Here is a 25318-nt window from a genome sequence, read left to right as displayed (position 1 = left end):
CTCGTCGCCATGACTATCACGCAGTTCTCACTCCCTTCACAGATTTCCATTGCATGAAACAAGCCGCAATGACCGAAATACCAGCCAACACAATCGCAGCAGTGAACACCACGCGAAGAGCATCATTATAAACAGAAACAATCACCGGGAGCGCCTCAACCGGCACAACCGTCCGGAACACCGTCACCCCGGCCCCGAGCACCGCCCGGATATCCACCCCGGGCACCGCATCCTCCGCCGAAGCCCGCAGCAGGTGATTCTGGAACAGCGCGTTCCCGACAGAGACGAAGATGGCGCCGCCCAGCGCCTGCGACGCCACGACCGCCGCGGTCCCGACGGGCACCTCGTCCGGCGGCAGGACGGCTTGCACGGCGGTAAACCCCTGCTGGATAGCCATCCCGAAGCCCGCCGCGACGAGAATCTCGAACCCGATCCACTGAGGCGTCGGCGTGTCGGGCGATAGCATCATGAGTTTTCTGCACCCGACTGTCGCGAGCATGCCTCCGATTATGGCTGGGGCTGGATAGTGGCCCACGACGGAGACGAAGATGCCCGCGAGGAGGGAGAAGAGGGCTAGCGCGGCGACGTAGGGGATCATGTCCACGCCGGACGATATGGCGCTCTCACCGCGGACGGCCTGGAACCAGATTGGTAGGAAGTAGATGTGGATGAGGAGCGCTCCGTACGTGGCGAAGGCCGCGACGCAGGAAGCGGCTACGGTTCGCTGCGTGATGATGGCTGGTGGGAATAGTGCGCCGTCCTGCTTCCACCACTGCCATGCCGCGAAGACGACGGCTGTCGCGCCGGCGCCTGAGAAGAGACCAGTGATCTTTGTGCTTGACAAGGCCTCGCCTTGGGCGGTGTATTGGAGGCCTAGGAAGAGCATTACGCAGGCTCCGAGGAGGAGCACGTTGCCTATCAGGTCAAGGTCCAGGATTCTGTTGACGAAGGTTTGTTTGTGTTGCGTTTGCCGCTGAGGGTGGAAAAATAAGAGAAAGACGACGAGGGTGAAGCCTGTGATAGGGAGGTTGATGTAGAAACACCATCGCCAAGTCTGGTGACAGGGTCAGTCATGATTCTGTAGACATTTAGAACCGCAGGATTACTCACGACAAGGTCAGTGAAGACACCTCCGAGCAGAGGACTAACGGTGGCGCCAAGGCCGAAACTGTCGTTGTGTTAGCGTCCACACGTCTTGAACTTCTCTCTGTCTTTGGATAGGGATTTCTTACATCACTCCGATGATGGCCGTGTAAACCGGACGCACCCGCCGGGGAACTGCCGTCGCCACGATAACAAAGCTCCCAGTGAGAATACCAGCGCTTCCAAAGCCAGCTACGGCACGACCCACGATGAGCGCGAGAGAGTCGGGGGCAAGGCCGCAGATGAGCGAGCCTGCTAGGAACATGAACGTGGCAAAGACGTATGCCCATTTCATGGAAAAGAGCATAAAGACCCTGCCAAAGACAGGCTGGAAGGCGCAGATCGTGAAGAGGTGAGCTGAGCCGTACCAGCCAATGTCTGCTGTAGATTGAAATTCTGATGTGATGTGCGGGATCGCCTGTTGCTCGTCAGTTATGGGACTGATCAATAAACGAGATGATTGCTCACGGTTGTAAGGAGAGTTCGATCGGCCGAGATGGAAAAGACCGCGAGACAGATCCCAGCCACTAGAACGGTGAGCCGCCATCCTTCAACCCACTGCTCCCCTTCAACCTCCACATTCGATGACGATGATACGGTGCCGTGCTTCTCCGCCCTCGTCATATGGATATGCCTCACTTGGTGCAAGTGGTCCTCGCCATTAACCTCGTCAATATCCGGCTCAAATGGCTTCGTGAAGCGACTGATCCGGGCGTCGGCCTTGCCGGGGTGTCTTTGCTCCGTGACGGGAGTAGGGCGCTGCTGCCCCCTCCCCCGCGGCGTGTCACTCGATTTGGACCCGTGGAGAGACGGGTGACTTGCCAGGTGCCGAAGCGGCGGGGCGAAGATGGACGAGATGATTGATGCGGACTCGGACTGCGGTGATGGGAAGCCGCCCTTTTCTTCGTCGTCTGTTTTTGAGAGGGTGTGTGAGTCTGAGACGGTGTGTGATGGGACTCTCTTCATGGCGAGGGGAAACGCGCGCTGGATCTCCGCGGGCGAGATTGGATCTCCACGAGGGATCACGTACACGGCGCCGGGTTGTCGTAGAGAAGATACCCGTCGGGGGATCGGTGGCGGGCGTGGCCCATTGGTCAGGGTGATTGAGGATCTGATGGAATCGTGGCGGCGGCAGTGGTCGTCGTGGTAGGAAATCTGAGATGCTACCGAAGGTACGCTGCTCCTCTTGCACATCTCTTCGTCCGTCAACTCTGTCACCTTCCTCATTACAGTGCCGGTGGTAGAGGGACAGTCCTGTGAAAGCCGAACCTTTTCCTCCCATTCTTTCGTCAGAGATTGTGGGAGAATCTCCTCCCCGTCGTTGTCATTCTCTTCTGAATAGAATGGAAATAGGTTGTCGTCGATACCCGGCAAAGGAGTAGCGTGGCAGTGTATGATTGAGATTCGCGAGCGCTCCTCGCCGAGGAACTCCGAGGATGGTCTGGATCCGAGCGATAGCCTGGTTGTCTGTGGTGCACCGCTTTCACCTACGGCCTCTTGCGGATTAGCATCCTTGTCCATATTGTTGTCTTCTGGTACGGTCAATGATGTTTGGAAGCCAATCAATGAGACGTCACAATCTCCGTAAGGTTGCTATTGTGGTGAGTGCCAGGCTCAATAAAGAGGGACGGTTGAGCATCGTGGATTGCCCAAGCATCTGGAAGCTGCTCCCTCCGGCTTAAGAGGAGCAGCCAGACCACCATCCACAGTACCTGTTTAGCTTATCACTAGTCATTTTCTGCAGTTCATTGAGTTCTGAAGCATCGGTGGCGTCCGGGAACAATGGTAGAACATCCTCAGCTGCGTATGGAGTGTCATCAATCCAAGGTTGGAATAGCCTCGCGTTGGACGTAATCGCTTTCAAGGCGTTCTACGAACGGCTGGACGTCAGATCCCAAGGTGATGGGCCGAGCTAGCAAGCATGACTGCTGCCAGAGAGTGGTGCCTTAGAGAGGGCGATGGCGGTTGGTATGGGTCTGAAGAGCAGATCGACTGTGAGACAGGAGGCAGTATGTGTTCTAGCTGACGAGTAAGACTGGCACCGCTGCCAGATCAATGACTAGATCAGTCAAGTCTAGGTGCCATTACTAACACCCTGTTTCTGACGACCTAATCTTTCAATGAACTGCGGGGGTCTCCCGTTAGAACCATGGAGCTGGAGGGTCGCCGCTAGAGACCGAACAAAGCACAGAGCAGCAGTCGAGGGGGGCGCTAAGAACATGGTGCGGGGAGGCGTGGACGGATGCCATCCGGGGCCGGCGCCTTGGATATCCAGACTAGCCGGGAGTCGGGGGCCGATGTCTTTGTTTTTCGGGATCCAAGACAATGGATCGGGAAGAGAACATGAAACATGGAATCCAAGGGGGGCAGATAGCATCGTCGTCAATAACGGAAAGATAAACCGAGGACAGGTGGTGGGGCGAGGTCCAACAATTTCATGAGCACAGTTCTTGTTCCCGTATATTCATCACGTACTTGACCGAGTTGTGTATATTCGATGATATTCTAGGTAGGCTATAGGGAGCAATTAGCCATCTTTTCGTCAGCTATGGCAACTAAAAGGGACTACTGCCCAGAAGCTTAAAGATGGTTATACCCTGCTGTAGCTTTCGCTTTCGAGTCTCCATGCAGTCATTTTTTCTTTTCTTTTTGCCTTTCACCACCCTCCATGATTTCTTCGTCCCTGACCTTCCTTCATCAGGCTCTATCTAATTAATCAATGTGTTGTCCCGTGACGTCCATTTGTCAATGGCTGGCTTGTTACAATTGCTCATATCTCACCACCCACGGCAAAGAGTATTGATGACGATCTTGGTGTGGGAGGTTGAAAGAAGTTCAGAGTTGAAACAAGGGGGGGCTTGCCCGTACTTCGTCGCCTTGATTGATGCCTCCTTCATGGAGCAAACCACCCGCTGCCGATTTAGCCCAAGGCCTTATCAAACGAACTCATCGCAAATACAGCATATTCTTGGCAAGTTGAGAATTACTTCAGCGCTAATTGCATGTGATTTCTTTCGTTGTCTTGCTCCAAACTTGAGTGCACACGCCTGGCACTAGCCAGTTCCTTGGCCGTGACATCATGGCGGCCTGTCAACAAATGGACCCGAATACATGAGGCAATCGATCAAGCCAACGATACAGTTTAGATTTACTATAAGATCTGGCCGTGAATCATTCTGCTCATCAACCCTCTGGCAAGATGAATTCCCTCAAAAGCCATGTTGAAGGGGAGGGGAAGGAGGAGAGGGCATTTTGCGTATTCGTACTAGCGCGATCTGCCGACCAGGATTCCCCGGACGTTCACGCGGTGTCTCAATTGGGTAAGTAAGTAATGGCATTTCGATATGCCCCGCCAAGGCCCGTAATTCTAATTCCATCGACCCGCCTCACTCCGGCAGGCCGCACGACTTCAGATGTTTCCTCCTCTCCCCCCACCACCACCACCACCATGATCATCAAACATGGCATTTCACTATTGCATTACAGTCAGAGATGGGCACACTCTCCCAATAAACTCATGACATTTGTTCCACAATCCGGAGTAAACTCCCGCCTTGCTTTCGAAGCCCCAACCAATACTCCGCCCATCAACGTCACCGCCACCAATAGCAACCAAACCAGGTATTTCGTCCCCCCTCCCCTCTCACGCCTTGAAGATCTGGCCCGAGCACCGGGCTCAATTCAAGGACCACCCGACCAACAATGCTTGCGTGTCTATGGTATTCTATGGGTTCATGCTTTGTCCAAAATAAAAACAAGATTGGAGTTGAGTTGAAAAAGTTTCTTCAGGTCTCGAGCTCAACCGTGGCGTTCTTACCTCCCAAGGTCACTGCCCGCCGCCAAGGTCTGCTTTTCGTTGAGGACGGCCGGCTTGGACTTTTGCGACGCAGCTGATTTGCTGCGACCGCCCTTCTTGTACGTTGTAATGTAGAACATGATGAAGAGAACCAGGTACGACGTCAGGATGGCGCCGCCGGTCATGGCTGCGTAGAACTCGCCGCCGCACCGGCCGACGTGGGGGAGGATTTCCTTGAAGTACGTGTCTGCGAAGACGTCGTAGAAACCAAAGTAGACGAAGCCTGTTGACTCGTATCAGCATCAATCCAATTGCAGAATATCTCACGTGTTGAGTGAGTGAGTGAGTGGTGCGGGGGGGGGGCGCGGTTCAACTCACCAAGGTCCAGCACGAACTGGGTGATCTGCAAGACCGTGATCCACTGCTTCCACCACACCTTGACGCCTCTTGCGGTCTGGAAGTAGTACCAATACATGATCACATGTACCGTCAGGTTGAGCGTGATGGGCACCCAAGACAGCGGGGTGGCTCCGACCAACTGGCTGAAGCAGAGGAGCGCGGTGGCCGGGTGGTGGTAGCAGTGGAGGAACGTAAGGGGTTTCTTCTTGAGCATCAGGAAGACGGTGTCGATGAGCTCGTAGTACTTTGTGAGGTAGTTGATCTGCCACGAAGAATTAGCCTATGGTCTTGGTAGAGGTGGTTTGAATACTCACGTAATAGAGAACGACCAGTGGTTGTGTCCAGCCCGAAGGTCCGCAGATGTTTTCGTAGATGCCCTTCTGCCACAGGCTCGGCGCAATCTGTTCGACGAAGAGAACCAGAAGAGCACCACTGAGCAGAGACAAGAAGAAGTTGTGGATCTTGAAGAGCGTATTCAGCTCCAGTGGTTTGCGGTTGCGCATGATCTCCCGGCCGCCAAATACGACTACCAGATACAGCACCACCATAGTCATGGCTTCAGTGAAGGTCGAAAATGGCGTCCGTCCGTAAACGAAGTCGAATTCGTTGGCAGAATAGCCCATCACCGACGTGGACAGCTTGTCGAATGTTCTCCATGGTGAGAGGAGCGCTGCGGATGCATCTTTCACCACCACAAACCCGGAGGCGTTGCCGCTGGAGGTGAGATTGTCGGGAAACATGATGATGACTGGAGAGGTTGAAGAATCTTGAAGAGAGAAAAAAGCCTCTCACGCAGAGAGAGAGAGGAGATTTACAATCGATTTATGCTGATGTGGATGAGTACCTCATGCATGACCAAGACCTTTACGGTCGAAGATGGGGCCACCACTCTACGCCCCAAGCTCAACCATGGTCCATCTCGATGCTTCGTTTCAGACCACCAACTCAATTGCCTTAACATGGCCTATGACGGCATTTCCTTATGGTCCTCGTGGGTACCCAATGCATAACAAGCGCGAAGCCGCAATTAGATTGTCCCATTCCCCATAGCGGCTTTTGCCAGGCCGGCATCAATGCTCCGAAATGCTGGTACCAGCTTTCTCGTACAGCTTCCGTACAGCTACGAGGAGCTACGAGGAGCTACGAGGGACCTTGACGGACGCGTTTGATTTTGGGTAGCGTACATCCCACACGGGTTATGCCTTAGCCTTTTCAGAGGCGTTACGTGGTTCTCTAGCGCGCATACCCAGTTTTAACATCTCATTAGAATCAGGCTTTTATTGAAGTAAAAGGCAGTCTTGTTGGCTTCTCGCTCCTCGACACTTGGGGCAGTGCCAACAAAGTAGTAGAAGCGGCCTCGACGGCATCATTCGCCAGAATAGAACAACGTTTGGAATGCGAGGCTGTGCTAGGTTGAAAAGATACTACCACCCAACCGTTTGGCCTGTCTTGAGCTACCGGCCGAAGCAGATGTGTACTTCGTTGCAGGCCAACACTACTTTACTCAGCAGCCACTTAACAAAGCTTGACATGGACACCACTGCCGGCTTAGAGCTTCTCTCCCCCAAACGTCTGGCACGTAAATGAAGGCAAGCTCCTAGCTCCCTTCCCCAAAATAACGGTCCGATTCAAATATCCACGGCGAAAGTATGCCTAGAGAAGTAGCTTCCACGTTCATACTTCTTGGTTCCTGCATGACCTCCTTTCATCTGGAGTGGGACCTGGTTCGTCCGAGTCCATCTCGTCCCCAAGACACGTCTGGTAGTCACTCCTTCACAAGAAACAGCGAAAGTCTCTCGTACAACATCTCGAGTCTTGTATCATCGTCGGTTCTAATACAGAGATGATCACATCGGCATCCATACAACTGAGCCTCCACACTATAACTCTACTTCCTGTCATGTCTGCGTTGAAGATCTCTTCAGCTCCGACGGCTCATATCGAGTATCATCGACCTACCACTACTGAGACTGTGGCTCCCCTAGCAACAGTCTCACCGCGATTCCCACGCGTCAATGTTGAATATGAATTTCTTCTCATATACACGGAGCCTCACACCAATTCGTTCTTGTGAAGACTGCCGTATAACACTTCTTCGAAGCTCGTTTGCTTATCCAACATCTTCCAAGTCATTGGCTCAAGTTAGTTCAACATCGCTCTCGCCCCCCCCTCCGGTCCTCCCATGCCCATGCTTCGCATCTTCTCTTCTTGTCGTGCGTATCTAAAGTGCCAACCGATGGCTTCCAGCCTCAGGGGCAAGACCTCGAGGCCATAGCCTACAAGCGAGGCGAGCTTTAGAATTATTTGGTCTGGCCGTGCGGCCAAGCTTCAAATGTTGTAACTGGGATCTCGGAGAGAAGATGCAGATAGGTGCCATCGTACCGTTTGGCCTCTTAGTCGTGCATAACAGTCAGTCTTGGCGGTATTGTGAGTTCTTCATGCACCTAGTCATTGGTTGAGATGGGCTAGTGTCGGGATTAGAGGTCATATTGCCCAGACGTGGAATTAGGAGGGCAGATTGGCTCATGTTGTCAAGGAGAAGAAAAATAAAAGGGAAAACGCGATAATTGTCTTAGCTTCATTGAATTATGGTGTTTCTTTTGTGGGAAAAGAAGCTGGCAAAGGGAACAGGTTCCAGTCTAAGCTCAAGCGAGCATTCCTGAAGACGGTCTCGAAGACTGTGGGCTCGCTCTGGCCTGCGGGTAGAAAGAATCAACGACTGTCTAGCCCTTCAGACCTTTTCCGTCCCTCATTCCCCCCTCGACTTACCCTACTATATGGGGCTAAGGGTATGAATTCCATCCCAACGTCGTCCTTGTCACCAGCACAGCGGCGTCCGTCTAGGCCGGCCGGTCAGGTCACGCTGTGTGCGTAGTGAAGTGGTTAAATAGATAAATACTCCAATGAAGCCAGAGTTCGGGTTGACTGAGGGGCGCGCTGTTCGATTTCGGGCAGGGGCGTGAGCTCTAAGGTCAGTGTCCCCCCTCCTTCCTCTTATAGTTAATTTTTTCATTTTTGTTTGGTAGAATTTGAGTATCTGCATGGCTATACGAGATTTGAGAGACCTCGGCTTTAAAGACTTCTTCGTGTGCTTACTATTGTATGGCCGGTACTCGCATATATCAGACACTACGCTCGACAAGGTAAATGATCTAGGAGCTAACGATTCTCAGCTACAGAAGTGGCGACGGGGGTTTATAGCGGACCAATTACAGTAAGTTGACTACTCATCCAGAGGTTAATACTCTTGAGAAGAATAGAGAATAGTATAGATTTACGCTGAGACTGATCCTTTAGTCTCTTAGGATAATTCGTCTTAGTTAGAGTAACCCCGAGGTCAAAAACCTCCTAGGCAGACAGGGTAAAGTGGGCATTGAGAGTGCAGATTGCGTCGTAGCCACATCTAGAGGTATATAAATATAGGCAGCTCTTCGCTTTCTCTCTCTTTTGATTCTATACATCAGATCATTGCGCTCTACCACGGTAGGTTGGGGCATGGCGAGGAAGGGACCGTCAATGGGTGCTAGTTGGTGTGGGTGGTATTGAAGTGATTTTCGTCCCTACATCAACCACGACTGGAAGGGACCTTCAGATCTACTGCTTAACAGCCACTCTCATCGTCAGGTGGGTATATCTCCTGGAATATCATACGAGACACGTATACTGAGCTGGGGAGGAGGCAAAGATGCTCTTCCAGACCACTGGAAATCCTCAACCATGCCGACCTGGAGTACAAGGTTCACCGCCTGAACCAGACACGGTACCGTACAACCAGTCGGACCCTTCCAATCTTCCACGATGACGAAGGACATTACTGTCTCGGTTGAGGCGACCGTCGCTCTCCAAGATACGACGACCCTTATATGCCACTCGGTCGAAGGCTTTTTGCCCTCGGACAGATAACTACGCAACATGTAACTAGTTTGCTATACCAAGCCCCGACTTTCAATCTGTGATTGACCAACAGCGTCAAGGATAGAAATATTGCTGGTCTTGAAGCCTTCACCAACATGCCATCAGCACACAAGCTAGCGGCTCTGCCATCTGAGCCAAATACGCCCAAGTTGGCAACCGCACCAGCTAGCGCCTAGGGGATGCGATGGGGTCTTAAAAGCTAGCCACTGTCGCGCCAGGTCCGCTCTTCAACGGCGTCGATCTGGCAGATCGTGGCGTCGCGGGTTTCCCGCGTTAGCTTGGTGGGGGACCATCAATTCTCCACATGGCACAAATTCTTTCAATCAAAAAAGCAGCGGAATTGCAATGTTGGGAGGGAAGCCTGCCTACGATGGGATATTTGGTCACATGAAGGTGTTTGCTTGATAATACAACCCCTACCAAATTGCCGCCGGGGGGCAGTTGGGGCGTAGGAAGTTGTAGGATTCACCCAGCACCCTGTTATTATTTTCTCAAAAGACACCTTTGTCACGTTCTTCAAGGAGGTGATGTGGAAAGGGACTTCACCAGAGGCAGCAACATGGCAGCGAATCGACATCATGTCTAGACATCTCGAGTCCGCGTATCCCTTACTCACGCTCGAGGCCTCGTAGCCTTCGCTTCGAGGCTCAGGCAAGTTTGTCTCTGATAAAGCCCAAGGAAGGCAAGAGGTTCACACTGGGGCCTGAACTCATAACACGTTGTTCCGCACCCCACCAATCATGCAAATCACGGCATCGGCGCATGGCTCACGCTTCGTATCATTGGGCGATGGGTGATGAGATCAGATAGAGAGCACGGCAGAGAACAACCTCGCAGGCGCGACCAAGGAGGTCGAAGGGCCATAGCAATAGAGGCAAAAGAGGATATCCCATCCACTCAAGTCAAGCCACCATCCTCGAATCCCAGAGCACTGCCACAGACAACCAGATCTCCAGAAAGCCCTGCATAGCTGGACCTCCAAACTCAAATTCCCCTTCCCCCAATCCCCATCCCCCAATCCCCATCCCCCAAATCCATGTCCCATCCGTCACCAAGAATCATAGCTCCAAGAAAACAGATCCTCATCTTCGGTACGCATTCTCCAACGGGCTAGAACAATGTCGTCAGCCCGGACGGCCGCACACCCCCCTGTCTGAGACGACGCTGTGGCAGGTGCAGTGATGTCAAATCTGACGACGAAAATGTGGAAAGGTGGAAGCTTTGATAGGTGCGATTCACCCCCCCGCCTGCCTGCCTGATCAGATACCTAGAACAGGGAGGGATGGGGGGTTGGTCCCTGAGCTTTCCCATCCCGCACCTGCACATCTGACGTCACACTCCATCAGTTCAGATCCCAGAGCTTCACCTTTCCTCACCACAAACAAACCTGACCATCAGACATCGAACAACCCATAAGAAGGCCTCAGACCTCAACCTCCATCAACTCCAACCTTTTGTTTCGCTTCCCCATTACACCACACGGCAAACAAATCACACACAAGAACCTCGCATGCCAGCATTCAACAAACCACACAACACCACACAAATAAAAGACGTCCCCCTCCTAAACAAAATCCTCCCCACCTCCCAACAACACAAACCCATCATGCCCGTCGGAAACAGCGACCAGAACGCAGGCGTCACGGGCGGCGCCAAATTCGTCACCTCGGCGCTCGGCAATACCGTCGGCGGCGTGACACGCACCGTCGGCAACGTCACCGGCGCCGCGACCCAGGGCGTTGGCGACACCATCTCCAGCGCGACGGGGTCTGCTGGCCGTCCTGTGGGTGATGGGATTGCCAACCTTGGACAGGGTCTGTCGGGTGCGTTGAATTCGGTTGGGAAGGGCGCTGAGGATGCTGGGCAGTGGAAGAGATCGTAAGAAGCACGCACCACCTTACGGATGGAATTCAGAAAAGGAAAGGGAGAATGATTAAGGATGATAACTTGGGAGGTTCTTTTGCTTGTGTTATTAGGAGCGTTCGCGTCATGGAATCAACATGATGGATATGAAATACAATGATATCCCCTGAACCAAACATTCACAACTTCGTGCAGCTGGTGATCGATTATTTCCTGTGGCACTTTGCCACACCAGGCGTTCACAGTCGTCGATATTGTTACAGTAAGGTAATGTTTACAAAATATTACAGTATATGACAGTGTACATGATACAATCGCACTAATGGAGGGGAGTAGGACACCTCAACCTACTCATTCCTTCTTCCGGAACTGCAGGTTGTACGTCAAGAGCTGCTCCTTCGTCATCTTGCCCGGCCCGCCAGCAAACTCGTCCACGCCATTATTATTCTTCGGGAACGCAATAACGTCCCTGACGGAAGACGAGCCGCTCAGGACGGCCACGAAGCGGTCAAAGCCGATAGCGAAGCCCGCGTGCGGCGGACACCCCGCCCGCAGCGCCTTGAGCAGGTGCGAGAACTCCTTAATCTTGTCCTGGCTCATCTTGAGAATGTCGCGGAAGATGAACTCTTGGATCTCGGCAATGTGGATACGTCGGCTGCCGCCGCCGAGCTCCACGCCGTTGAGAACGAGATCGTAGTGGTCGGCCTTGGCCCGGAGCGGGTCCTTGAAGAGGAGCTCAAAGTCCTCCTCGGAATGGGGGGACGTGAAGGGGTGGTGGGTGGCCGAGAAGCCCGACGCGCCGCCCTGTCCGACGTCGCCTTCCTCTTCCGGGGTGAACATGGGGAAGTCGGTCACCCAGAGGAATTTGAAGGTGTCGTCCCTGTCTAGGAGGCCGGCCTCCACGGCGGCGTGGTAGAGTGCGATTCTCGCCTCGCCGAGCTTTGTCGAGCCTCCTTGCTGGGGTTGGTTCTTGCGCGCCTGGAACAGGACAATGTCTCCGTTCTCGAGCGACGAAAAGCCGGCTTCCTCGGGGAGAGATCCCAGGATGCTGTCTAGACCTTCGGGTCCGAGGGCGGAGAAGCCGTTGAGCGGCTTACTGCTGTCAAACATCAGGGCTGTGGGAGCGCCGTCTGGGTTTTGTGATAGGCTTTTGGGAAGGTTCTCCATGAACTCGGTCACGAACTTCCACACGTCCCGCCTGTCGGCATCTTCGTGTGGGCTGATCTTCCAGACTTCGACGATTGGTGTGTCGAGATCGGTGATCATGCTGACGAAGCCCTTGTTGAGGCTTTCGTCAACGCGACATATCTGGGCGCTGTTAGTGTTGGCTTGCTAAAAGACGTCTATGGGACGCAACTGACCCTGTTGGGAATGCGCAGATCCGGCTTGTCAGACCCGTACAGGTCCATGCAGTCGGTGTACTTCATTCTCAGGAAAGGCGTAGAGATGGCAGGGTACTCTTGGTAGAGTGGTGCTTTCGCGTCATCTTTCGTGCTGTCCTGCACGCTTTGTTCCCAGTCCTATTTTCTGTTAGCTCTCAGTTCTACTTCTCTGCATTTACAACAGCGAGCAATCGCATACCTCCAGTGATGCTTTCCTGACTGGCGCGAATGAGTCTTCTCCCACTTCCATGACGTATTGTTCTCTTACAACATCCCAAGCACGGCCGACGACGTACTCCACGTCCTCCATGATGGTCTTGCCTGTAGCAAAGGACTTTTCCATATCCAACTGTGACTATGTGAGCTAATTGTACTAATCAGCAGCATGGGCCACGCACCTGTGTGAACTCGGGTTGACGGTCTGCGCGATGATCTTCATCACGGAAGCACCGCGCGAACTGGTAGTAACCGCCCATGCCAGAGGCCATAAGAACCTGCTTATACTGCTGTGGGCTCTGCGGCAACGCATAAGCATATCTTGGCCGCCGCGTTGGCACAATGAACTCTCTTGCGCCTTCTGAGGTAGACTTGAAGAGGATGGGCGTCTCGACGTCCATAAACTCCCTGTCCACCATCGCCTGCCCCATGGACGACTTGAGCTGCGCACGGAAGCGCAGCCTCTCCTTCAGCTCCTTGTGGAAGCGCAGCTGAAGATGGCGCTGCTCTGGCGGAAATACGGTATCCGGGCCGACGATGATGTCCTTGGGGAACGGGTTGAGGTATTGTATCGAGTCCATGTCAATCTCGAATCGTGTCGCGCCTGATGCGTCTGTCGTTACGCCCTTCGCCAACACGGCGCTGAAGGGGCGAATCTTTGCTAGTGTAGCAGCATTGTCGCCCTTGGCGCAGATCTGACCGATTCGTTCTCCGTTGCGCTCCAGGTGGGCGAATGCCAGGTTCTTGCCGACCTTTCTCGTTCGGCCGATGTGTCCGCTCACGATGATCGAGGAGCCCGGTTTACTCCATGACTCGGGGGAGGACATCTGAGGGAGGGCGACTGTTGTTTTTTGAAAGTCAGCAGAAGCATCAGAAGTTACGTTGCGATTCTTGAACTTGCTCACAGCACTCCTTGAACTCCTCTGACAGTTGTGTATGTTTTGACTCCTCTTGCGCGCGCTGGGGTTTCGTCATTGACAGGTGACGAACCTGTCGGCTTGGAAGATGTGTCGGACCGCATGTTGAGCTTTGTGACAGAGAGACACTCCGGCTTATAGTTTGCGACTGTGGTGTGCGCGGACGCAGGGCAGCCAACGCTCTACTGCGACAGCATTGGCGAAGCATCTAGAAGGTATAGTCGGGCTAATTGGAGACAACCGACTGGGCAAATTCCTTGGTTCGTATCTACACGGTGTAGCGATCGATTTGCAGCTTCGGCAGGGCACAATGGCGTGGACAAAAGAACTGATGGGTGGGCTGAGATCAAGTATGATTTTGTTACATTTGAAGCTATCACAGCTAAGGTCCCCCCCTAGTTCACTGCGTCAAAACGGTGGAACGATGTCGGAGCCAACCATTCAATGCGACACAGGTGGGCTGCTGTTGCATGGCGCTTTCCTCAGGTCCTCAGGTCCCCATGGCGCTGTTACTGGCACCTGAGGCAGAAGGTCCCCACCAAAAAAGTGATTAGCGCGGGGCAGATCCTCGCGTCCGTATAAAAGTCTTTCGGGGAGCTCCTAAAAGTTTCTTTCCTTTCCTCTTTATGATTTCTCCATTTCAAAAAAGTGTACGTTTGGTCTCCCTCCCCCTGCCACAGCGCAATCGCGCACTCTCAAAAACGACCAGAATACTAATTGGACAACTTTGCAGGTGATGATAGCCACGTGGATAACATGATGCTGCTGCCTCCGCCCAAAGCATCCAAGCTCTCCCCTTTTGGTGGCTTCAGGGCAAAGGTGTCGAGGGCGGAGGGGGCCATGACATAGGCGTTCGACACGACCTTGTTACTAGTATCGTACGCGATGAAAGGCAAATCTGATTTTTCACGAAATGGAAGAATTCTGTGGGCTTGGCGGCATATTGACGACAACCGGGAGCTTCGAGGCTTCGAGTGAGGTCGAGGGGCTCTCTGAGTTGGCGCAAACAATGTTTCCTTTTTGATGGCACAGCCAGTGGTCGGATACGTCGATACATTCTTCCTAACACGGTTATAGCCAGAGATTTGCGGTCGGCTGGGAGCGAGAAACATCGGATGGGTCTGTCGCGTCGGTGAAGCTTTCGGGCTCTACAGGCGCGGTATGAGACTGGACGAAGTTGAATCGCGACTGGAAGATGCCGGTGGTGGATGGAACACCAATCTGGGACATTTCTTTGTACGATAGATTTTTTGTGACTTAGTCAGTGCATACACACTGACGGGGATGGCGCCCTGAGCGGCTCGCCAGCCATTCCCAGACTCGAATGAATCACTCAAGACCCGATGACGGGCGAAAGAAAAGAGAGGGTCCGAGAACCTGCCGCCATGCTCACTCTACACGTGTGATGGAGATGTCTCCGTTTGATGATGATTCAGCGAACCCCATGTTTCCCCAAAGTGTTTCAATAAGCCATGGTGCCGTGCAAGTTTTATAGTTGTGCCGAGCACGAGGCGTTGCGAATGAATCAAGAGTGTTCGACATAAATCAATCAGCAATGGATGGGAGCGTAAGTTACGTGACTGCGGCGAGCTGAGGGTGAGCTGAGTGTGATGGAGCTGCCATGAAGATCGGATCAGTGAAGCCATCATCAGACTGGATCCATCACCAGCAATGGCAGAATATCAACCATGCTTGCTTCTCCAGGCTCGCCATCTGCTCCCCACACACACCTGAAGGTCGCTGGAAGATCCCGGCTCGTCGGGACTGCCAGTGTTCGTCCGTGTCACGAAGCGTGGAGCATGGAGCATAGAGACGGGACAATGGCGGCATGCACCTCACAGGTTTATGAGTTACAGGCTCACAGCTGCATCGCCTCGACGCCGGTGGAGGTTGAAGTGTAAGATGGGCTTGGCCCTTGGGTAGTACCTAAGTACGGATAGATACCTAGGTAAGGCAGGAGGTGTTCGAGGTCCCGTTTTGTGGCCCACCTCACATACGCGAAAAGAGACGCTAAACTGAATCAAATCGCTGTCTTCCCGTCTGGCGTCTGCAAGACTGATGGAATTGAGTGAGTGATATATGCAGGAGACGGAGGGAGGAGAACCCCCTTGAAGAATCTCTTTAGCGGTCATGTCGCAGTCGCAATCGCACCCGTCAACGCCAGGGCCACCTCACTTTCCTCCAAGGTAAGTTGGGTACGGATACGTTGTTGCAACTTGCCAGATGGAAAGCTGCTATAGGGAACGGCTGCCGAATTGCCAGCATCATCGCCATTTAGCCCACCTCACAAATGCACAGCGCAAGGTTCCAGGTTTCTCACCCCATCGCTACCACCGGCCTAACCGGAGATACGTACCCTTCACCTGCACTTGAGGAGGCTTCCCGTTGGACCAGCAGAACTAAGAACTGGACGTGTGTCCCAGCACAACTGCACCAGCACCAGCATTGGATCTCGGGCTGTCAAACGGAACTCGCTAGAGACAACGCCGGCCACTCACACCCGAACAAGCGCACCTTAACCCAGCCCTCAGCACGGCCAGCACAGCCAGCGGCGGCACCTCCTCCTCTCCGTCCCTCTGTCCCTCCCCTCCCGTCCACTTCCACTACCACAACACCAGTGAACAGTGTCCAGCATCAGGTCGCCTTACGTAGGCTCAGCCAAGCCCAGCCCAAGCCCGACCAGCCGACCTCTCCAAATCAAGACCGTGGCCCGTCCTCCTTCACGGCCCACCTCATCTATCCCACTACTTCCCGACCAACGTGGCCATCGTCAATACTGACGCTGTCCGTCCTTCATTTCCCGGCCTACCCAGCGAAGCCAAATCAGGCCTACATTACGATAAACGACACTCCGTATCCAATCCTGTATCCTTAATCCGGGTCCCCATTCGCAGCCACTCCGACACCCTGTCATGGCCATAGGTCCATACTCCGGATCCGAACCATCCCTCTCGCATTGAAGCTTGCCGGCACCCAATTTCGCCCAGTTGAGGGTTTCCCTGGCCTGCAACCAAACGCTGTCGCGCCCCCGTCACCACCGACACATACACTCTTCCTCATTGTCGCCAGCGACCCGCTATCACCCTTTGACGAGCTCGCGGCATCTACTTGTTAGAACACCCATTGTAGGGAATCAGCTCTATCAAGACATTTGATCGAGGCCCGTGACGGCCAGACCCTTCGATCGCCGCTTTCTACTTTCGTGCGACTTTCGTCCGATCCGCCAACCACGACTACACCCTCCTCTCTGTCGCCAACCTTGCCGACCCTGATTATCACAGAATCTCGACTTGATCAAACTGCTTCAACCGAACGACAAAATGTCGAGCTCATTCGAAAAATCGGTCAAGGGGGCCACCAAGATAAAGGTAGGTCAAAGGGAGGCTGGAGCCACGCCGAGCAGCTCAGCGCGTCTCTCCCAGTCATGGTGCTAATCCCATCTCCTAGGCTGCGCCGCCCAAGACGAAGTACATTGAACACATTCTAGTTGCGACACATGCTGGCGAAGCGGGCGTGGGGGAGGTCTTTCGCGCCCTTCAGTTCCGTTTACGAGACTCGACGTGGACCGTCGTCTTCAAGAGCTTGATCACCGTCCACTTGATGATCCGTGAAGGCTCACCCGATGTCACCCTTGCCTACTTGTCGAGGCACCCAAACACGCTTGCTATCAGCAGCTTCACTGACGGTCAGTCAAACCCCCCCCCCCCCCCCAAAAGATCAGGCACTCGCCGAGATTTGTCGGACTTGCTTTCTAAACCATCCCACAGCCCAGACACAAGGACGGAACATTCGGCATTACGCTGGCTACCTTGCCGCGAGATCTAAAGCTTACCGAGAAACGAAGTGCGATTGGGTACGAACGAAGGAATCTAGGCTGGAGAAGCTCTCTGTCGACAAGGGCCTCCTGCGGGAGACGGAGATTCTTCAGAGTCAGATTTCGGCCCTTTTGAAATGCGATGTTAGTCTCCGACTCGGTGTTGCAAAGCGTCTCAGAGCGCGACAGTTGCTGACGCTGGATAGGTTCTCGAGGGTGAAATCGAAAACGAAATCACAGTTACTGTCTTCAGACTGCTTGTGCTCGATGTACTGGCTCTTTTCCAGGCATTGAACCAGGGAATGATTAACATTCTCGGTGAGGCGACCCAAACGCTCCAGGGTATCCCTCAAACTAACATGGAAAGGTACATTCTTCGAAATGTCCAAAGTCGATGCCGAAAGAGCGATGGCGATCTACCGCACCTTCACCAAGCAGACCGATTTCGTGGTGCAATACCTCAGCGTCGCACGCCAGTACGAGCATCAAACGAGAGTTGAGGTTCCTAAGCTGAAGCATGCGCCGGTCAACTTGGGCCGCCAGCTGGAGGAGTACTTGAGCGACCCGGATTTCGAGGTCAATCGGAGACAATACATTGCTGAGCAGCAGGGCAAGAAGAGCAAGGTGGGGGTCTCGAAGCCGACGTCAAGCGCATTTGACTCCAAGCCTGCGGCAAACAATCCTTTCCCGAGTAGCACGTTCCCGAGCACGAATGGCCTGTCGCAGCCAAAGACCGAGACCGCCAAGGGCCCTGCCCCCGATCTGATCGACTTCTTCGAGTCCATCGAACAGAACCAGACGACAATGGCGCCGAACGCACAGCAGCACCAGCAACAGCAGCAGATGCCGATGCAGACCGGTTATGCCAACAACAGTCCCTTCCAACCGCAACCTACTGGTTTCCAGCAGAATGGCTTTGCGCCTCAGCCGACCGGATTTGTGCCGCAACAGACAGGCTTCGCTTCTAATCCGTACCAACCGCAGAGCACGAATCCGTTCGGCCAGCCTCAGCAGCAGCAACAACAACAACAACAACAACAGCCGCCCCAGCCGCCCCAGCAACCGCAGCAGCAGCAAGCACCACAGCCGTTACAACCCAGCTTCACCGGAGCTGGATTCGGAGGCTTTTCGCCCCAGCCTTATCAGCCTGGTACACTTGGCTCAATACCACAAGACTCTGTGGCAAGCTTTCCGACGGGCAACACGGGCATGTTGAGCCCTCAGGCCGGCCAGCAGATCACCAATCCTTTCCGGGCATCCATGCTGATGGCTCAGCAAACGGGCATGTCCACGAACACCGCGTTCTCGAACCCGGCGAGCCCCAACATGCAGAGGCAGTCTACAAATCCCTTTGCCAGATCCTCACCTCAAGCCCAGCAGCCGTTTTCACCAGCTCCCAGTAATTCGCCCTTCCAGACTCAGCCTCAGCCGCAGCAACAGACGCAGCAACTTCCCACGATTGCTCCGTTGCAGCCAATGATGACTGGTACCAATCCATTCGCTAAGAACTTCACCGGCTCTCAACTCCAGCAGCAGCGGCCTGCAACTAGCTCTGGAGCCATTGTGCCTCAACCAACAGGCACCACAAACCCCTTCCGCCAGGGCTCGTTTGTCAACCATCAGACCGGCATGGGCTGGCAACATAATCAACAGCCAATGGGTGGCGGACTGGACAACGTCGAGACGACGCCCGTCTTCCCCCGACCCATCCAACAAAGCCCCTGGCAGACATAATAGCAGCACCCTCCCAAAAGCTCTGACCAGCTGTTCCAAATACACCAGCCCAGCCCAACCGGGATCACTATTTCTTCAAATCTCAAATCAAAGCGTGGCGTTCACAAGGGTCTATTTTGCTTTGTACAATTGAACGATGCGTAAGGTAGACGGCAACAGGGTTATCACACGAAACAAAAAGCTCCGAAGTGGGATGGCGGGACCGGTGGAGGCCGGCGGCCGTCGTAGTACGAGTCTGAAAAGATGTATTATCTAGTGAGCATAACTTAGTACATATGTAATTCTTGCATACAGGTACACACTTCTCGTGGCCATATACCTGTTTTGTTATCGATTTTGGGTATTGTTTCCCTTCAACCCTGTCTGTTCTAAGGTAGTCCATCCGATTTTGCATGTTGCCCAAAGAAACCCCAAACGCCATCGCTAATGCATCCCAATCTGCCCCGAAGCCAGTACGGTAAGAAGTCAAGTAACAGTAGAGAAATGCAAAAACCTTTCTCGATCTCAAAAGACGTCGTCCACGTCCATCTTTTGCGTCGACTGGCCCGTACTTGCGACCAACGCCGCCTCGGCGGTAGCCACCTTCTCAGGCCCCTTTTCATCCTCAATAAACACAGCCAACCCGGAAAAGGCTTCGAACATGGCCCGGCCGAGGTACTCGTCGGCGCTGTACCCGCCCACCACGATATCGTCCTTCTTCCTCGCCTCGTCGACCCACTGGTTGCGGTACTCCTCCGACGGTCCCATCTTGTACCTCTCCATGTCGAGCTTGAGCCCGCCAAAGGGGTCGTAGGATTTATTGTCCTCGACCGCGCGCTTCTTCTGCTGCTTGAGGCCGCGGATCGACAGGCCGCCCGCGCCGGTGGACGTGGCATCCGACAGCGTCCCGACGGCTGACTGGAGGCGGTTCTGGCCGCGCTTCTTAAGGAGCACGCGGTTGAGCGTCTGCTTCGCCTCGCCGGCGTCGCTGCTCGCGAGGCCGTTGAGCATGTCCTCGCGCATCCGCTGGCCCTTGCGCTTCTCGGCCGCGTCTTCCTGCATCGCCTCGGCGCGGCGGAGGCGCGCCTCTTCTTTTTCGGCCTCGAAGCGCGCGACGCGGTCCGCTTCGGATTCCTTGGCTAACCTGCGGTTCCGCTCGATTTCGGCGCGGTGGGCCTGCTCCCACTCCATCAACCGTCCCTCGGCCGCTTTTTTTTCCACGTCGGTGCCGGAGATGAGGTCGAACGTGAGCGTCTCGACCCATTCTAGGTACTCGTTGTAATCGGCTAGCGTCTCAAAGTCGTCTTCGACCTTGTTGAGCACGGCGGCGACGCGTCTGCGGATGTCGACCTCGCGCTCGACGGTGAGGTCGCCGAAATAGGCTGATTTGAAGCCCTTTTTGCGGAGGGTCTTGTGGCAGCCTGCGTAGGGGCACTGGTTGGGGCCGTCGGAGAAGATGCGGGCGACGCAGTTTGCGCACATTGGGTGGTAGCATTCTGGGTTGATGAGGAATTCGAGGTCTTTGTTGAGGTAGCGCATTGTTTTGCAGACGGGGCAGATATCGTTTGTTGTGCTGGGGGCTGGGGCCGCTGTTGCGGAGGTGGAGGCACGGCGGGTGGCCATTTTGAGGATGTCTGTGATGTGTTCGCGGGGAGGTGTTTTCGTGAATGGAGGTGTTCGGTGTTCTGGGAGTATCGTGGAGATGTGGTTCTGGAAGAGGATCGGAGGAGAGAACCTGGGCGATTGAGGCTTATCTCAAGGTGGCACCGGGTATCTGAAGTCGACTTAATCGGAGAACCTCTACGGCTTGGAGAAGAGGCGGAAGGTGTCGAGAATGTAAGCCTCTTGCTCAGGCAATGACGCTGATGTCGTTTGCCTGCAATCGCGATAAAGCTGAAAGACGCAAGATGAAGTACAAGGCTGACGGGAAGGATTTATTAAGCCGAGGTGATTGGTTGGAGCTTCCACTCAAAGAACAGGGGTGGGAGGGGCAGGGGTCTCACAGCTAGCAGCTACCCCTCCAAATATTCCGTCAGCCTTCCATCTGCGCTTGCCTTCCACTGCCTTCGACCGCAACATCACTCAGAAACAACGACAAGATGGCCGACAACGACAAGCCAGGTACCTTTTTTTCAACCATTTGAGCTCCTTTATGAGCACTCCTAGACTCACAGAGAGGCTATCGCTATGAAATTTTGCTGACAAATGCTTCCAACAGAGCTCACGCCCGCCGAGGAGGCTGCCGCCCGCGCCAAGGAGACGGAGGAGCAGAATGCGCTGCCGTACAAGTGGCAGCAGACCATCGCCGACGTCGACATCACCTTCAGCGTCCCCGGCAACTACAAGAGCAGGGACCTTGTCATCGATTTCAAGAAGACCAAGCTCTCGGCCGGCGTAAAGGGCCAGGAGCCCATCGTTAGCGTAAGTCACATCATCACACTTTCTCTTTCCTTTCTTTCTTCCACCTCCCTTCCCTTGTGGCCGCCCATTCAGCTACGGCAAAAAGCCATATGAAGAAAAACAAGTCAGCTAACACAACCACGAAAAAAACAGGGCGACCTCTCCCACGCAATCCTCGTCGACGACTCAACCTGGACCCTGTCCTCCGCCCCCGACGGCACAAAGACGGTCGAGATCCATCTCGACAAGGTCAACAAGATGGAGTGGTGGGCGCACGTCGTCACCACGGCGCCCAAGATTGACGTCTCCAAGATCACCCCCGATACGAGCAAGCTCTCCGACTTGGATGGCGAGACCCGCGGCATGGTGGAGAAGATGATGTTTGACCAGCGCCAAAAGGAAGCGGGCCTGCCCACCTCGGAGGAGCAGAAGAAGTTTGATATTCTGAAAAAGTTCCAGGCTGAGCACCCCGAGATGGACTTTAGCAATGCCAAGATTAGCTAGATGTGTTGAGGGATTCGTTTCACGAAACAAATGACGAAAGGAATAAAAAAAAGCACACATTCATGACAGGTTGCGAGAGGGTAGGAACTTGTGATTGAGTGACCATCTTTTAATTTAAACACATCTAAATGCTTTTTTTTTTTTTAGCTCAAAAGGTATGTCAGGGGTGAAACGAAGAGCCAAAACCACTGCAATGACAAGAAGCCATAGGTTACGGCATCAGAGAGCCCATGCGTAGACCGTTGCTCTTGGATCCGCTAGTAATGGTGAAGCAGATTGATTGCTGCGACCCATCAATTGTCAGATTGATAAGCAGTCCGTTATACCAACTAGACCCAATCTCCCCATCGATACGCACAACTTGAAGAGAAGACGCAAGACACATTCGCCCACGACATCACAAAGAAACCAACACTGTAAGAATTAGTGGACAGTAGCAAGAGTGTGAGAAGCAAGGCACGACAGGATTCATGAACTACAGAATCGCTGACCGCGCGGGGAGGCCCAAAGTAAGGTCTCTATCAATCCATTCTTCTATCCGCTCTATCCACCTCTCCGCGTCCGAATGGATGGCGTTGCAGGATCAGATCTGGACGGGGCAATGGACTGCGAGGCAATCGATCAGTGCGATCACTTGACTTGGGTACTGCAACGATTTATTTGTTAGCCGTGACATCTTGACGGTGAAGTGCAAATAAGAAAGTGGCAGTTGCATCGAGATCAGAAATTAGAACCATATCCACACATTGGAATTGAGACAGGGATAACTGTATAAAAAATTGTCTTGTTCATCATATCGAAGGGGGAGGAAGTGAAGCAAGGTAAATGTTTATCTTACCTGGCATGATGTGTCACGACGAGCTGGAGCGGGGACATCGCAGTAGATGCCCATGGCGAAGCTAGCGTATCCTATGGTAACTGAAGCATGGTGTCAGCCAGACTTCCTCGACAAGGTGGTCAAATTTGCGCAGCAGAAAGAAGAAAATCAGAAATTAGAACCATATCCACACGTTGGAATTGAGACAGGGATAACTGTATAAAAAATTGTCTTGTTCATCATTTTGGGGAGGGAGTTGAGGTAAGAAAACAGTCAGTCACATACCTATTGCTCTGAGTCCGGCCAGATCACTGCTTGGAGAGGCGTGCAGCTTTGAACTTGCTGATGCGCTGACCACCATCAGCTTCGTCGAGAGGCCGGACCACGGACGTGTCCTCTTGAAGGAAGCCGCCCTGTTTCTGGATGAAGTTCCGCCGTTGTCGGTGATACTCATCGGCGAGATCCTGATCGATAAAGTCCTCGTCGAATGCGTTCTCGTCCTGTGGCTTGCTCTCCTTCTCGACGACCGCGTCTGCCAGCGTCTTCCCCTCAGGTCCCGTCGGGGCTGTGGGCCTATCCTGGTCGATGAAGCGTGATGGCACGTCGCGCGGACCCATCGGAACGAAGCCATCGTCAACAACCGTTGGCGCTGCCTTCTGCTTTTTGAATCGAGACGCTTTGCGGGTAGACTTGGCCTCTGCTTGCTTGGCGGGGCCAGTACGCTCGACAATATCGCTGAGAGGCTCCACGATGGGCTCTGACGGTGGTTGCGGAACAGTCGGCGGCGCAGCAGAAGTTTCGGGAACGCTGTCTGGAGCGACATCCAAGCTCTGTGCGAAACGAACGCTCTTCTTGCTCTCGTCGGCATCCGTTGGAGAAGAGGTCCTCAGGATAGATGTCGTGGGCACAGGCGACTGCTTGGCAGCTTCGACCGCCTTGCCCTTGTCGCCTGAGTTGACGATGATGCGACCAATGCCTTGTCGGTCTTCGTCTGACTCTTGGTCGTCTGCTTCTGGCTTCTCAGTGAAGCGAGACTTGACTCCGAGTCGCTTCTCGAGCTCCAACATCCGCTGATGGTACCCGTCATCCAGAACGCTGGAAGTAGACCGACCAAACTTGTCTTCTTCTTCGTCGTCCTCGAGATCAGAGTACTCATACTCCCAGTCCTCGTCCTCGTCGCCAGAGCCGTCCTCAAGGTTGAGTTCAGCGACGACTTGGCCAACCTCTTCCATACCGTACTTGAGCATCTCCCGGCGAAGGAAAGCATCTTCCTCAGACTCGTCTTCGGGGATGACGGGCGCTTCGCGGCTGATGTCTTCCTGACTCTTGGCGGTCTGCATGATTTCTTCGAGCCGTTGAGCGTTCCTCGACACCTGCTCCTCTGCTGAGGGTTTTGTGTCTTCAGCGAACGAAACGGACTTCTTGACTGCCACAGCATCGTCAACATCTGCTTCGGGAAGCGACTCCTCTGCAGACTGCGCGGGATCATGGGCTGGTGATATCGACTCGGGTGCCTCAGCCAGAGGCTCGTCGGTAACGTCTTCCACGATGGGTTCCGTCTTCTCCGTCTGTGAGGGTTGGCCAGCCGGGATGTCCTTGAGGCCTGCCTTCTCCAGGGTCTCCCTGATCTGAGCGCTAGAGTTGCCAGGCTGCTGCAGTCGGCTGGAGAGAACATTTCCCTCTTCATCCAGCTCCTCGATGATCTCCGTTATAGGCAAGCCATCCTCGTCCCGCACATCAGGGTTGCTGACAACGCTGGCGGCAGCGTGCTTCTGTTCCGCAGACTCGAGCTGCTTCTCAAGAGTAGCGATATTCTTGGAAACATAGTCGATACGGCGCGAAAGCAGGTTGACAATCTGGTCGGCAGGCTTCAGATCAATGCGCCCAAAAAGGTCGTTGATCTCTTTCTTGTCGACGACCTCGCCCTCAAAGTCTCTGCGAATGCGCGCGAGAGCCTCTCGGCTGGCAGGCTGGGGAACCGACTCGATCTCCTCCTTCAAGGACTCGTACTCAGCGTCCCATTTTTGCCAGTGTTGCAAAGCCTTCTGCAGCTTGGCAATAGAGTCTTCGAGTTGCAGGCGATGCTTTTCCAGGTCAAGGAAACTGTCTCTGACTGCTGACATGGTGAAGAAAAAGAAGGGGAGAGAAAGAAAGTTTGAAAGTTCTTGAGAGTAAGGTGAGGGAAGAAAAAAATTCCCTGTCGGAAGGTAGGGGTTCGAAGCTCCAGGAAAATTAGGTAATCTGCTAAAGTGCAGACTGTTACTGTTACGTAAGTCCAGTCTACCTAGCTTTTTAAGACGCCCGACGCGACGCCCCTGTAATACTTTAGATGGGGTCCTCATCTGCAGAAGGCGACACCATAGCTTTCACTGTTAAGGAATCCGTTGATACTTGGCGGCCATGACCACATCTCACCAAAGGATTCTTTTCAAACCAAGA

At 53.8% G+C, this 25318-nt stretch overlaps 9 protein-coding genes across 9 annotated transcripts; 3 read left to right on the top strand and 6 right to left on the bottom strand.

Moving 5' to 3' along the window:
* Positions 1-16: 16 nt before the first annotated feature.
* BDP81DRAFT_320467 (major facilitator superfamily transporter) lies at positions 17-1767 on the bottom strand (the record flags this gene model as incomplete). The annotated part of the gene is made up of 4 exons (XM_060584531.1): positions 17-1054; positions 1111-1168; positions 1233-1561; positions 1612-1767. 4 exons carry the CDS (start codon positions 1765-1767, stop codon positions 17-19), a joined length of 1581 nt encoding a protein of 526 aa, XP_060444876.1.
* Positions 1589-2619, bottom strand: BDP81DRAFT_429368 (uncharacterized protein). Its single transcript, XM_060590513.1, has one exon. It carries the CDS (start codon positions 2423-2425, stop codon positions 1928-1930), a length of 498 nt encoding a protein of 165 aa, XP_060444875.1. The 5' UTR covers positions 2426-2619; the 3' UTR covers positions 1589-1927.
* A 1953-nt stretch (positions 2620-4572) lies between these two features.
* BDP81DRAFT_350158 (GNS1/SUR4 family protein) lies at positions 4573-7865 on the bottom strand (the record flags this gene model as incomplete). The annotated part of the gene is made up of 4 exons (XM_060586193.1): positions 4573-5222; positions 5318-5600; positions 5653-6020; positions 7838-7865. The coding sequence occupies 4 exons, from the start codon at positions 7863-7865 to the stop codon at positions 4957-4959; spliced, it is 945 nt and encodes a 314-aa protein (XP_060444874.1). The 3' UTR covers positions 4573-4956.
* A 2415-nt stretch (positions 7866-10280) lies between these two features.
* BDP81DRAFT_429363 (uncharacterized protein) lies at positions 10281-11287 on the top strand. The gene has a single exon (XM_060590512.1). The coding sequence runs from the start codon at positions 10764-10766 to the stop codon at positions 11133-11135; it is 372 nt and encodes a 123-aa protein (XP_060444873.1). The 5' UTR covers positions 10281-10763; the 3' UTR covers positions 11136-11287.
* Positions 11288-11467: 180 nt separating this feature from the next.
* Positions 11468-13541, bottom strand: BDP81DRAFT_461570 (tRNA synthetase class II; the record flags this gene model as incomplete). Its single annotated transcript, XM_060593792.1, has 4 exons — positions 11468-12424; positions 12478-12636; positions 12698-12847; positions 12897-13541. 4 exons carry the CDS (start codon positions 13539-13541, stop codon positions 11468-11470), a joined length of 1911 nt encoding a protein of 636 aa, XP_060444872.1.
* Positions 13542-16951: 3410 nt separating this feature from the next.
* Positions 16952-19179, top strand: BDP81DRAFT_320762 (ANTH domain-containing protein; the record flags this gene model as incomplete). Its single annotated transcript, XM_060584547.1, has 5 exons — positions 16952-16999; positions 17079-17316; positions 17399-17589; positions 17652-17763; positions 17813-19179. The coding sequence occupies 5 exons, from the start codon at positions 16952-16954 to the stop codon at positions 19177-19179; spliced, it is 1956 nt and encodes a 651-aa protein (XP_060444871.1).
* A 504-nt stretch (positions 19180-19683) lies between these two features.
* On the bottom strand, positions 19684-20781 carry BDP81DRAFT_450171 (CDK-activating kinase assembly factor MAT1; the record flags this gene model as incomplete). The annotated part of the gene is made up of 1 exon (XM_060592492.1): positions 19684-20781. One exon carries the CDS (start codon positions 20779-20781, stop codon positions 19684-19686), a length of 1098 nt encoding a protein of 365 aa, XP_060444870.1.
* A 476-nt stretch (positions 20782-21257) lies between these two features.
* BDP81DRAFT_394879 (CS domain-containing protein) lies at positions 21258-22062 on the top strand (the record flags this gene model as incomplete). Its single annotated transcript, XM_060588011.1, has 3 exons — positions 21258-21279; positions 21377-21579; positions 21712-22062. 3 exons carry the CDS (start codon positions 21258-21260, stop codon positions 22060-22062), a joined length of 576 nt encoding a protein of 191 aa, XP_060444869.1.
* An 885-nt stretch (positions 22063-22947) lies between these two features.
* On the bottom strand, positions 22948-25033 carry BDP81DRAFT_35795 (Prefoldin subunit-domain-containing protein). The gene is made up of 2 exons (XM_060586345.1): positions 23165-25033; positions 22948-22980 (listed from the first exon to the last, which is right to left on the bottom strand). The coding sequence occupies exon 1, from the start codon at positions 25000-25002 to the stop codon at positions 23188-23190; it is 1815 nt and encodes a 604-aa protein (XP_060444868.1). The 5' UTR covers positions 25003-25033; the 3' UTR covers positions 22948-22980; positions 23165-23187.
* Positions 25034-25318: the final 285 nt, after the last annotated feature.

The sequence above is a fragment of the Colletotrichum phormii genome (genome assembly GCF_030913505.1).
Source record: "Colletotrichum phormii strain CBS 102054 chromosome Unknown BDP81scaffold_11, whole genome shotgun sequence".
Classification (NCBI taxonomy): Eukaryota; Fungi; Ascomycota; class Sordariomycetes; order Glomerellales; family Glomerellaceae; genus Colletotrichum; species Colletotrichum phormii.
This window is presented reverse-complemented; position numbering and strand designations above follow the sequence as displayed.